The following is a 13,365-nucleotide window of genomic DNA, read 5'->3' as shown; positions in this document are numbered from 1 at the left end:
CGGCACGCACAGCCGGAGCTCGGCGATTCCGCGCCGGCGCGGGAGGCGGTGCGGGGCTTTGTTCGGCGGCGGCGAGCGGGCCGGGCCGGGCCGGGCCGGGCCGGCCTTTCCCCGCCCAGGCCCGGAAGGAGGAAGCGCTGCCGGCGCCGCCTTCCCGGGAGCAGCGGCTGCGCCTCGGGGCTCGGCTCGGGGTCGGCGGCTGCCGGAGCTCCGCGCTGCCCGCCAGGTGAGCGGTGTACCGTAGGGACGGACCGGACCGGACGGGACCGCGAGGGTTCTGCCAGGGCAGGGTAGGGGTCGGCGGGCGGGCGGGCGGTCTGAGCGCCTCGGTTTCTGTTTCGTTGGTGGCTGGCACCAGCGGCACGGTGTGAGTTAACTCTTTGTTTTGTATGTTTGTGGAGCGATTTCTTCTGTATTTGCCTCGCGTGTGGCAGTGTTATTGTTATTATTATCCGTTTTTCGACCAGGGAGCTTTAGCGTCTCCTTTCCTTCGCGGTTCGGTGGGATAAAGGCTTTCTTAACTACGTAATTTTTAGTGAAAATAGAAAATTCTGTCAGCACAGCGGAAGAGGCACTCTATCACGGGCTTATCCAAAGGCAGCTGCTCTACATCTACCCAGCTCCTGAAGGAGAGAGGGCCGGAAAAGGCGAACGCTTCTGCAGGCACCTGCATGGGTGCTTTGTGGAGGAGTTTGGACTTGTTTATGGAGCTTTCCTGGCAGGAGGGTGATCGGAGAGGGCATTTCGATCAATTGGGACTCTCGGAGTCGCTGATCAGTTCTGGGAAACCTTCATGCCGTAGTTTTCACCTGTTTTCTTAAGACATTTGGTTTGTTATGATATGGAGGAAGAATGCGAGTTTGAAGTTGCGTGTCCAAATGCTGATAAAGGAAGGTATAGCGCACTTATTGGCAGTGTTGGGTGCTCCCTCTTCCATCATATGCCAGCATCCAAGTGTCCTTGTATGGAGTCTTGAGCTTGGAGACAACAATGCGTTTATCCCGTGCGATGAGACCAGTCCTCTTTCTCATCCTGTTGTCCCAACCATATGATCCAAGGACTTAAAAAAAAATTGAAAGATGTAGTCAGCAGGGAGAAGACCTTTCAATAGAAATATTTAGCAAGGTGCTAGTATATAAGAAGCTTGTAGTCTTTGGTTTTGTAGTTCTGAAAGTGTTCATAATTATAAATTCATAGGAATGGGGAAAAGAATTTCTATTTTCAGAATTAGCTGTGCTTTGCTACTCTTTCTGATTTTAACAACAAAATATATAAGCTGTTCTAAAACTTCTTTCCTCATGCTTGTAAGTTATGTTCCCAGTCTGACTTGACTTCACCCCCTCTCCCCACTCTTTTTCACCTTGAAGAAATATGGATGTCAAGAGTAGAAACTATTTGCTTATGAATCGTCAAGCACTGGAAAATGACATCAAGACTTCTTATATTATGGATCATATGATTTCTGATGAAGTACTGACATTACAGGAAGAGGAGAGAGTGAAGCAACAGGTAGAATTCTCTCTCACTGCTATTTCTTTTCATAGTTTACTCACATATTTTACCTATATTTTATCCTTTTTAAAAATAGTATTTTCTGACTATCTAATTCCTGGCTTTGTTAAATTCTAGCACGCATTATTTGTTGCTCCTAATAAGGTTAAGGGCTTGGTAAGTTAAAGGCTATTTCTATCACTATAAATAGTCTATAATTTACAGAGTGATAGATTAAATGATTTCTGAGGTTGCTTAGTTTTGTATAATACCTCTTCTATTTTTTTTTTTCCTAGAATACACGGCAGGAGCGAGCAGCTATGCTAATAAACATTATTCTTACAAAAGATAATAATTCATATAGATCCTTTTATAATGCACTGCTCCATGAAGGGTACAGAGATCTTGCTGCACTTCTTCAGGATGGCATCCCTGCCGTCTCGTCTGGTAACAGAAAGAGTTCAATGGATGGAATGACTTCCTACGGTCAGTGTAACTCCAGCAATCCCTGCGCTTGTGTGTGAACAAAAGCTGTCTTTTTATTCCTTAGAAAGTGACGATGTGAAATACCTGTTCCAATGAAAAAGGAGCAGTTGGTGCACTTGTTTGTTTTGGTAGTGTAGTAACTATGTCTGTTTCATCTACTTAATATGGCAGCAGAGTTACAACAGTTACAATTTTTATAGGTCATCTTGAAAGTGTTCATACTGAGTAATGCTTGTTTTAAAAGGCAGGAGAACTGATGCTCTTACAGTTTTCACTTACAGCAAAAATGTTACAAGTTAGAGAAAGGAAGAATCTCATTTGTACCTATTAAAAGAAAAACTCGTAGCCTCCAAAATTCTGATATTTATCTAGAAGATTAATCAGGAATCTCTCAGCCTACACTTGATTATTGATTAGTTGATCTAATTATTAGCTTACTTAATTCTTTCCACCAGATCTTTTAGTTACCCTAAAAAAGTTCCATAACTATACCTGAATTTTCATCAGGATCATCTTTGACTGACATGAAATAAATTTGTAGTTTCTAATGGGCAGAACCTTCTAACTGCATATGACTAACTGCCATATTTACTGGCACTCTGCATTTAATAAGTGTCAAAAGCATGTGGAATTCAAGGCTATCTTAGATAATCAAAGTTTATCAGTTATGTCACTCCATATGGCCACAAAGTGGGCAGATGAAGTGCACATTTCCCTTCCTGTTATGCTTTACCTCTTTCAAGTCATGCAATCTCAACTTAAATCAATGGAAATCTTGCTTGGACCCCAGTGCTGTGCTGTGAACTGCCAAGGAAAGGCCCTACACAGCATCCTTTCTTTTCTGCTGCATCCACAGTGTGGTGACTTCTGGCTGAGAAAGTGATTTCTTTGTTGGGTATCGTGATGTTGAGCTCCTGTGTTTGCCACAGTTTCCATGGGAGATGTTAATTCTCTTTTCACTTCTAGGGATTAGTGTAACAAGCTTTCCTCATGCAGTTAGGTGAGGGGCTAGTTATATGCTAAGTAATTTATTTCTAAATAACAATATTTTTTTTTAGTTTTTGGTATTTTGAGTCCAGCAGGTTTTAGGGCATTTTTATGGGACATGAGGTGGGGAGGGAGCCCACTCGTTATTTTGACTGAAGAGTTGTTTGGTTGGGTTTGAAGAGACATCACATTTAGAACTCATGTTTTATTTTGATGTTTCTTTTTCTTAACTTTAGTGAAGACCATTCTCTGCGAAGGGGGCGTACCACAGAGACCAGTTGTGTTTGTCACTCGACCAAAACTGGTAGATGCTATTAAAAAGAAACTGTACTGCTTGGGAAGTGACCCAGGTTGGGTCACAGTTTATGGAATGGCAGGCTGTGGGAAGACTGTTTTAACAGCAGAAGCTTTAAGGGATCCTCAGCTCTTGGAAGGTACTTTCAGAAAAACATCTGTATTTTTATAAATATCGCTGTATATCTACACATATTGGACATGTATGGTGCAATATCATATGTCACCTTGGAAGTGTTTTGGATTTCTAAATTTCTTTGGTGATTCTGAAATATTTGCTTGCAACATACAACTTTCATAGCCATTTAGTGGTTTAGGACCACTAAGTATTCTCTTAATTTTTAGAAAAAGGTTTAGAATAGCTTTTCACCTTAGAATCTGCATTGATTTATGAGAGTAGATGCATCCTTAATTAACTTGAAATTGTTATTTCTGTTAGTGCAAAATAATATATCTAGTTGTATTCCTTTTGGGCATTGCTTGCAAGGTCTTCAGACTCCTCTCCTTGCTATGTGAGTTTAAAAAAATCTTGCTCTAACTTTTGCATAGATTTTAATAGTGAAAGGCATTTGTGGGTGATTAGTATTGCCTTAGCTTAAAGTAGGTCGTAGATGCAACTGTTTAATGGCATTTTTTCTATTTTGTTTATTTTTCCTTGCATAGGACACTAGGAGGAGAAAGTAGGACTTGGCATTAAAGAAAATAATGATGTAGGGATAGATACTATAGCATCCTCTGCTGATTCTTCTAGATGTCTCCTTGATCACTGTTTCAGGGTTATTTTTACACCCCAGGCTTTGAACTCTTGCAGTTCTACACAGTTAAAATGTTAATAGTAGGTCAGAGTAGCAGGAAGATGGATGCAGAAGGGGCTGTGGAGGGACGGGAAGGAAGAGGTGTAGAAAAGAGGGACAAGAGCATCAGTGATGGTGTGGAAATTCTGTGGGTACTTGCCCTACAGAGTCTACTCCTTTAAAAATAAACAGAGTGGTCTTGTAGAACCACCCTTTGGTGTTAATAGAAGATTTGCAGGGATGGCTTGCAACAGATTTTAGAGGTTTGTTGACTTACTACTGTAAGTTGCTATAAAATATCTAAAATTGTTTAAAATGTATAGCATGATTAATACTTTTTTTCTTTTTAGATTGCTTTCCAGGAGGAGTTTACTGGATCTCTGTTGGGAAGCAGGACAAAGCAGGGCTGCTGATAAAACTTCAGAATCTCTGCAGTAGATTGGAACATGACTCCACTCTTTCACAAAGGCCACCACTGAACATTGAGGAGGCTAAAGATCGTCTTCGTTTGCTGATGTTGCACAAATACCCCAGGTGATATCAGTAAAATCAAATACTATTCTTTTAACTGATAAAACTTTGCAGATTAACTTTGGTCTATCATCTGAGGTGTCTGTGTTGTTGTTACATGTGTCTTCATGTGTCTACATTTTTGGTTTTTTAACCAACTTCCTAACTTAGGCTAATAAGTCTTCTATCCACAAAATATGCTAACCAGCTGTGCAGGAGTTATGTTTGCTTGAAAAAGCAAATAGTGAAATAATGAAGGATGGGTTTGAATAGTGCAAGATAGGAACAAACAACTGGAAATAAGGATTTCTCTAACTTTCAGTGTTCTCACTGTGTGTGTAGACCACTTTATTGATTTGTGAGGATCATACAGCAGAAAAAAGTGTGTGTATCACTGCAGAAAATTCTTCTTTCCAGAGCAGATGGTGTCGTTAGAAAGTGCTTGGTCTAGAGGTACCAAAATGAAATCAGATTTTCATGATATGACTAATTATTGCCAAGAAACTAGTGTCTTTCTCTGTCATTGTGCTGCTCTTTTCACCTTTGAGCAATAGTTTTTGTTATTTGCTGAGGATTTAATTACTCTCTGGGAAAATTTGTACTAAACTAAATGAGCCTGCTTGTCAGTGAGTTATCTTGGGAATAACACTCCAGCCTTGTGATCTTTGTAGATAACATACTGGCATTTCTGTACAGGGAAAAAAAAAAATCTTTAATTTGAAGAAAAGATGTGTGAAATATTGACAGGTCCTCCAAAAGTAATCTATCAGCTGAAAGTGCACTTTTCCTTAAAGGATGGGAAATGGTTGTCTCCACTGACACATTTCCGTTGTTATTTCTTGTTTATTAACAAACCAAAACTCTTCAATACAGAAGTGGGCATGGCAGGAAATAGAGAGGAACGTGCCTGGGAGTAAGGTTCATAGAGGGTGCAAGTATATGGGAAACAAAACTTCACTGCAGCTTGGGAAGAAGCTGGTTCTGTTTCTCTGGCTCTGGAATTCTCTTTGGCAACAAGAAGTCACTTTAGCTATACCTGGATTCAGACAGCCAACCCAGTACATCTCTTGGGAATAAAGTATTAGACAAAGAATTCAAATTTTGAAGCCAGTATGTTTCTTGGGATTAAATTTTTTTTACTAGTCAAATGAAAAATGGAAACTATGGTGTAGTTTAGAATAAGAAATTACAGCATTTAATCTCCTGTGATTGTTTTCACAGGGTTTTGTTTGTTTGGGGTGTGTTTTTGTTTGTTTTGGTTTCTCTTTGTTATAAGGTTTTTAAAATAATCCTAATTAGAATTTAAGTTTTGTTGGTGTGACTGGAAGAGAAAAATCACTTGTGCCTAATGAATGGGAGGACTTTGAAGTCCTCAGATTAATTAAAAACATATAATCAGGCTGTAATTCATGTCACCCATCATATTTTCCATTGTGAAAGTGCCACAAAACGAGCCCTTCATGGCTATGCTAGTATTCTTGTGAACCCTCTGATTTATCAAAAGGTTATTAATAGAAGAGTTGTATAAAAATGAGATACATTTAAGTCTTGGATACCCCTATCTTTGAGAATGTAGTCTGGTGTGTATGCACTTCTTTAAGGAGGATCAAATCCTTATTTACAGGCTTTGATGGCGTCAGAGCCACTTAGCTGAACAAAAATGCAGAAGGTTTGTCGTGCTTCAGTGAGAATTAGACAACTTAACCAGTAACTAGTGGAGTGGAAAATTCCATCCCTTAAAAAACAAGCAAAGTACATGTAAACAATTTGTAGGATTAGGTGTCAATAGCTAAAACTCACTGAATGCAAATAACTTATTTCTTTTCATACATCTGCTTGCCAGCTGGTCTTTTTGACTTCTTGCTCCCTTAAACCCCTTAAAACTGTTTAAAAACAGTTTTCAGTAATTTCTCTGTCATATATAGGCAGGTGTAGGGAAGTCTACTGTGCATATTCTGGTGAGATTCCTTGTGGGAACCTACAAATGTGGCTGGCCATATAATTGGAATATGTAGTCAGTATGAAATGTCATTTATGTAAGAAGAGCCTTGCCATTCAAGACAATTGCTTCACAAGGGGGTTAGTCTCATATAGCTTTCAAAGATACAAGAACAAAATTGAAAACTCGAGTCAAAAGAAAACTTAAATGCTTTCCCACAAAGCTCATCACTAACCTGTGTCAGAGTTATTTAGTTTTATACAACTCTTTCCTCAATTTATGATACTAAGTGACTTAAAACCAGTAAATATTTCTGGTTTTCCTGGTTCTACTAATGGAAATGTTTCCCAAAACATTGTTTGGACTTCAGTTGTAGCTATGAAATAATAAATGGTAAATACCTTTTTGAGATAACTGCATTCAGCTTCTTGCACAGTGTTAAATCATAGAATCACCAAGATTGGAAGAGACCTTCAAGATCATCAAGTCCAGCCATGAACCCAGCACCACCATAATCACCTCTCAGCCATATCCCCTAAGTGCCACATACAGACACTTCTTGAATGCTTCCAGAGACAATGACTCCACCACCTCCCTTGGCAGCTTATTCCAGTGCCTAACCATTCTTTCACAGAAAATTATTTTCTCTAATATCTAATCTGAACTGCCCTGGTGCAATTTAAGGCCATTTCCTCTCATACTTCTGCTGCAGACATGGCAAAGAGACCATCTCCCACCTGGCTACAACCTCCTTTCAGGTCATAAATATTGATAAGGTTCCCCCTGAGCCATCTTTTCTCCAGACTAAACAACCCCAGCTCCCTCAGCTGTGGCTCTTAGGACATTTTCTAGACCCTTTACCAGCTTTGTTACTGTTCTGTGGGCATACTATTAAGATATTCTGCATACTAATATTAAAAAAATTATGCAGTGATACTTTGTAAATTATTAAAATTTATTTTCTTTATTAAAATGCAATACTTTATTTTAGCATTAATAGTTGATCTGAAGTATTTCTTCTCTCACTAGGTCTCTTTTGGTCCTGGATGACATTTGGGATTCCTGGGTGTTAAAAGCATTCGATAATCAATGTCAGGTACTGATCACGAGCAGGGACAGGAGTGTAACAGATGCTGTGGCTGGTAAGGAACACTTTCCTCTCCTGCACCACGGATTTTGTGTGTCTGTGTCTGCAGTTTGTTCTTGTGAGCTTTCAAAAGAATCTGATAGAATCTGTCTATCAATCTGCGCACAAGTGGCAAGGTTTAGAATTCTGCTTTGAAAAACTTTATGCTCTTTGTGAAACAAGTGTTGTATGTTATCCCAAAAGTTACATGTTTTCATTGATGAGTGCAGTAATTCTCAACAGAAGAAATTAACCTCTGTGACACTGGTGCTGTTAGACTGATTATCTCTACACTATTCACCAGTGACTGCTCGTAATGCATTTGTAATTATTAGCTTATAGTCTGGTTTTTTCATTGTATATATCTCTAATGCAAGCTGATTCTGATAAGTAGAATTTATACTCTTCTTAGTCCTATAAAATACTATGCAAAAAATCATGAAGCTTTGCTCCAGATTTTGCTTGGGAAATACTTTGAATTTCCATATTTTTTTTTCATTAGTTAGAATTTTTTCCATGTTTCTGTTTCTAGGCAATAAATATGAGGTTCATGTGGAAAGTGGACTAGCACATGAGAAAGGACTGGAGATTTTATCCCTATTTGTGAATATGAAAATATCAGAACTTCCAGAACAAGCTAACTCTCTTGTAAGAGAATGCAAAGGTATTCTAGTTGCTCTTTGTTGTACAATTTACCACTGTATGTAATTTTTTTTTCTTCTATATTTTGACTTAAAAATAGAGATGGGAACATCCTTTAATACTATATATGTTAAGTAAAATACAAGGGCTTGTTAAATATTTTGGGGTTTTTTTAAGCTTAGCAGAAGTCTCATGTTGATTTTTGGGTAGTTTTCTTCAGTATATTTTCTCTCTGCACCAAATGTGGGGAGTTTGCGAATGTCTACATGGAGCGTTTATTTTATTTATCTCTGTTCCACACCTCAAGAATTTAATCAGTATATTGGGAATATTACCTGTTTCAGTCACGTGACCATCAACTGTTGGACTGTGTTTCTTGATGACCTCTAAATTTGATTTAATCTTTTCCTTCAGGTTCTCCTCTCGTGATATCCTTGATAGGTGCATTACTCCGAGACTTCCCGAGCCGCTGGGAGTACTATCTCAGGCAGCTGCAGAATAAACAGTTTAGAAGAATAAGAAAATCTTCCTCCTATGATTATGAAGCCCTTGATGAAGCAATGTCCATAAGTGTTGAGCAGCTGGATGACAATTACAAAGACTACTATAAAGACCTCTCTATCCTCCCAAAAGATGTTAAAGTACCTACTAAGGTAATAAAAGCAGTGCAGAAACCTTATGATTTTTAGTAAGATACAAACAACAACCTTAAAGAATTCTCAAAATTTATAATTGCCACGTATAACTTCTACAGTATGTAGCTTAATAATAATTGATAGATTGGGTAGATTTGTTCCATTATTGCATCATGACTTGTATTGTTAGTAGTGAAACTAAAAAAATCATAACTGAATAAACCTATTCATACAGTTTAAGTTTCTCGATGCTCTGACTCCATGATTTCAGAAGGCTGAAGAAATGCTTTATTAAGCTTTGTTATATTACACTAATACTATATTATAACTATACTAAAGAGGTACTATACTAAAAAGATACTACTAAAGAAAAACCTGTGACTGTCTCCTGACAGTCACGACAAAGCTTTGACCCAATTGGCCAATCAATCCAAGCAACCATCACCAGAGCCCAATTAACAAATCACTCAGTAAACAATCTCCATAACACATTCCATGTGTGCCAAACAACAGAAACAGCAAGTAGAGATAAGAATTGTTCTCTTCTTCTCTGAGCTTCTCACTGCCTTCCCCAGGAAAAATCATGGGAGAGAGAATTATGTCTCTCTCTGTTCAAAGAACGTGAATACCAGATAAGTTTAATCTGCATTCCATATAATGTTCTTTAATTAGATTGTAATTGAGCTCACTGAAAGCTTGAAAACTGTTATGTGGAATTTGTCTCCTTTTATGGTCACCATAAATCAGTACAAATAGACAAAAGATAGGTTAACTTCTAACATCTGTCCTGTGGTTTGATATGAAGGAATTGGTAATTTATTGAATTGGTTACTCTTTGTGTCTGTATGTGTTAGTATGCATTTTATTGACAGTTAATTGGTAGCCTTTTATAATATTCATACAAATCATATTACAACTTGGTTCTGATTCTCTTTTCTGGTTTTGTGTAAATATTTTTTAGGTTCTCTGTATTCTTTGGGATATGGAAACTGAAGAAGTTGAAGATATACTACAGGAGTTTGTTAACAAATCACTGTTGTTCTGTGATCGTAATGGGAAGTCATTCCATTATTATTTGCATGATCTTCAGCTTGACTTTCTCACAGAGAAGAACCGCAACCAGCTTCAGGTAATGTGACAACTCATACTTGCATTCAACTTTACTCTCCAAAGCTGGGCAGCTTGCAGAAAATGTTGCTTTGTTAAATGGTACCTTGAGTATCTTCATAGCATAGGTCCAAATTTAATTTAACTTAAGGCTGAATAATTAAAAATAGTAATTTTCGACTTGAGACTGTGGGAGTATTTCTTCATGGTTACATCTGCAGCTAAGAGACTAAACTGAGAGAAGACTCTGTAACCATTATTTCTCTATCAGATGTTTCCAGCAGGAGATGTAATGTTCCACTGTTGGTTCCAAACACATCAAGGCCCTACCAGAATAGAAGACTACTTTAATGCAGAGAAATGCTTTTTGCTCCTTTTTATTCAATTTAAGGCAGTACTTTCAGGAAGATGACCTGTAAGTTAGGCTCAATTTCAGTTCTGAAGTACAAGGCAGAAAGAGTAGATATGAAGAAAAGGCAAGTTTTTTGTCTTGCTTTAGAAGGGTCCTTTTTTGTTGTTGTTGTTCTTGGCTACCCACATTTAAGATGAAGAGAGATTTGATAGCTAATCTCAGTCTGAGAAGGAGGGTTAATAGCTTGCTTTTCTGTCCTTCAATATACAGAGAATATTCCTGGAGAAGTCTTTAGCAGTAAATTAGGTTAGGTGTACAGTTTTTGGAAGATAAGCTTTCTTATTTCACTTGTTAATGTATTACAATTGAGAAATAATATTATTCTTCAATGCTATTTACAATGCAATAATAATAATACTTATAATTCCTCTGTGCCAAAAGTGTGTTTTTCTTCACTTTGCAGGAGCTACATAAAAACATTGTAAATCAGTACAAGAAATACTACAAGCTTAATACACCTGTTCTGTCTCAAGAGGATTGCATGTACTGGTATAACTTTCTAGCATATCACATGGCAGGTGCCAAAATGCAGCAGGTGGGTTCTGACAGGTGTCCTTTGCTTCCCTTTTTTACTCACTCTTACCTCTGCTTTTCTCTCCAGGCCTTCTCCCAGTTGAGCCTCTTTTCCCCTTGACTTTAGTCCAACTGGGTGAACACTCAACATAGAGTCTTTAGGAGGTCTTCTGATAATCACTGTCCCTTACAAAAACTACTTTATTTCTATCCTTTGTATCTTGTCTTTTCAACCACTTCTTGAGAAGATTTTCTATTTTATATCATAATGGCTTCTGGTTTTCTTTTCCTTTTCAAGAAGCTTTAATAAGAAGTTTTCTCTAAACCTTTTTGAAAACCCAGGCTTTCTTTATTGTGTAATAATACAAGTAAATTAATTTCATCAGAGCATTTTATCAGTTAGTTACTTTTTTATCTTCAGAAGTCTTGTTAGCTTTTTCCTCTTATGTCATGGAGATATGTGTGTAAAAATTCATTATCTGATTTCAATAGCAAAAAACCCCCATCAAGAGTTAGATGGGCAAGTCTCTTGTTTCCAGAATTGTCTTGGCACCTTAAAAAAATTGCTGTCATTTTTGCCAGCTGCTCTTTTTCAGATATTGAGCTATTATGAGAAGGAAATCATGCAGAAAGATTAATAATTGGTAGTTTCACTTGAATTTGAGTTTCAAATATCTTGAATAGTGTTTGGTCATGGTGGTTAATTGCTTTATTTCAGAAGTACTCAATGCTTTTCATTTGAGCTTCTTTCAAATGGTTCATCTGACTTATTGGATTTATCTCTTATAGGAACCTTCATAGTTAATGTTGGTTACAAGTCTAGGTGTTTTGAATCATATTTATATCTTAGTATCTTTAGTTTCAGTGTGTTGTGAAAATGTTTTTAATGGCAACCTTTCTACATTCTGTAGAATTAGCGTCTCAGAAGTCTTGAGCCTTGGCTCATTGTGACTATATGCTTCCTAGAGTTTATATTCTATGCATCACTCATTTTTCATTATTTAGAAATGATTTCTACTTGTTGGAAGGCTAATGAAGCTGGGAGGTATTCCTTTTCTTAGTTTAATAATGATAATATTTTAATTCTTGTGGTATTTATTGATTCAAAATTAGAATATGCTTTACACCTGTGCAGTGTTGCTGCTAAGCAGTTTTTTTGAGGAAGTCTAAAGAAAAGATTGGACCAATACTTGTTAAAGATGGTCATCTAACTAATAGGGATAAAGTTCAATGCTTTTTTCTTTTACCTGGGTCTTTAATAATATTGACAGACCTTGTGTGCCCAGCCTCATGGTTTTGAGGACCATGAATGTGGAAACAGGGACTTTTCATTTGTGGGACAGATGTGAATTTATAAGGGACTAGCTGGATCAGTTGAATGTTCACAAGTCCATTGGGCCTGATATGATGCAAGCCAGAGCATTAAAGGAATGAAAGGGTGTTATGGCAGGATGCCCTTGATCATTTATCAATGGTTTTAGGAGTTCCAGCATCTCTTAGGAAGATCAACAATCATTATTAACAGTGATCTTTGCTAGACTGGACTACAAGAAGCTTTTTCAGAGTTAAGTAAACAGGTCTCGTGTGCTGCAAAAGTCAAGAATTGCTCTGTACCTCCATCTCCTGTCTGCTTAGCTGTATCAAAGAACAGTTTAAAATAACAAACTTAGCCTTCTGTACACTCAATTTTTATAACAGAACAATTAAGATGCAGGAAATGGGAAATTGCCTAAGTTTTCAAACAGAGACAGTTGTACCAAAGTATATTAAATACCTAATCTATTTCCTGTGTTTTTCTTTTTCCTCCTAAGTAGATTCTGTTGTGAAACTTACACTCTGATCTTAAATTTGTATTTCTTTTAGGAGCTCTGTGATCTTATGTTTTCTTTAGATTGGATTAAAGCTAAAACAGAATTGGTGGGGCCTGCTCACCTGATTCATGAATATGTTGAATATAGTTCAGTCCTGGATCAAAAGGTATGATAATAAAAGGTAAATGATCAGTTGTTTCCAAATATAATTTTCTATTTTGTAATTGCATTTTGTTGGATGTATGTATATGGCAGGTACATAGAACACTTATAAAACCAAAGCATGAAACAATATTAAATTGAAGTTTAACTTGGAGAAGAAAAAAATAAGGAAATTCAGTTTTCTGTTTGTTTTGACTTCAGTGTGTAAGTGGTTGGCCATGGAACTCAATAGCTATAGTGATGAATACCTATGGGTGGGTATGTAAGGTACTTTGCTTTTGAGGAGGTGTAGAATTATGCTGACCACTTGGAATAGTCTTTCTGATATTTCACACTGCTTATTGAATAAATCACTATTGCTAGTATTCTTTGAAAAATAAGGATATTGCTTTCTGAATAGGATACTGAAATATTTCAATCTACTGTCTGTATTTGCTAATATAACTTAATAGAAAA

The 13,365-nt window shown here is 37.3% G+C and overlaps 1 protein-coding gene across 6 annotated transcripts in view; it reads left to right on the top strand.

Moving 5' to 3' along the window:
- The first annotated feature begins 74 nt into the window (after positions 1–74).
- APAF1 (apoptotic peptidase activating factor 1) overlaps positions 75–13,365 on the top strand; it is a 31,442-nt gene continuing 18,151 nt past the window's right edge. For 2 of the 6 annotated variants that reach the window (XM_077178727.1, XM_077178726.1), the window contains exons 1-11: positions 75–226; positions 1,368–1,509; positions 1,788–1,977; positions 3,201–3,398; positions 4,403–4,586; positions 7,531–7,643; positions 8,160–8,291; positions 8,684–8,922; positions 9,866–10,033; positions 10,827–10,958; positions 12,800–12,913. In XM_077178727.1, coding sequence (XP_077034842.1) covers positions 1,372–1,509; positions 1,788–1,977; positions 3,201–3,398; positions 4,403–4,586; positions 7,531–7,643; positions 8,160–8,291; positions 8,684–8,922; positions 9,866–10,033; positions 10,827–10,958; positions 12,800–12,913 — 1,608 coding nt within the window. In that variant the 5' untranslated portion in view covers positions 75–226; positions 1,368–1,371. Of the gene's footprint in view, positions 227–349; positions 368–1,367; positions 1,510–1,787; positions 1,978–3,200; positions 3,399–4,402; positions 4,587–7,530; positions 7,644–8,159; positions 8,292–8,683; positions 8,923–9,865; positions 10,034–10,826; positions 10,959–12,799; positions 12,929–13,365 lie in introns of those variants that run through there. The other 4 variants (XM_077178728.1, XM_054631293.2, XM_054631294.2 and 1 more) reach the window with 4 other exon arrangements.

The sequence above is a fragment of the Agelaius phoeniceus genome, chromosome 5 (genome assembly GCF_051311805.1).
Source record: "Agelaius phoeniceus isolate bAgePho1 chromosome 5, bAgePho1.hap1, whole genome shotgun sequence".
In the NCBI taxonomy this organism is placed as follows: domain Eukaryota; kingdom Metazoa; phylum Chordata; class Aves; order Passeriformes; family Icteridae; genus Agelaius; species Agelaius phoeniceus.
Note: the sequence above shows the minus strand (reverse complement) of the source record. Positions and strands in the feature narration are given on the sequence as shown.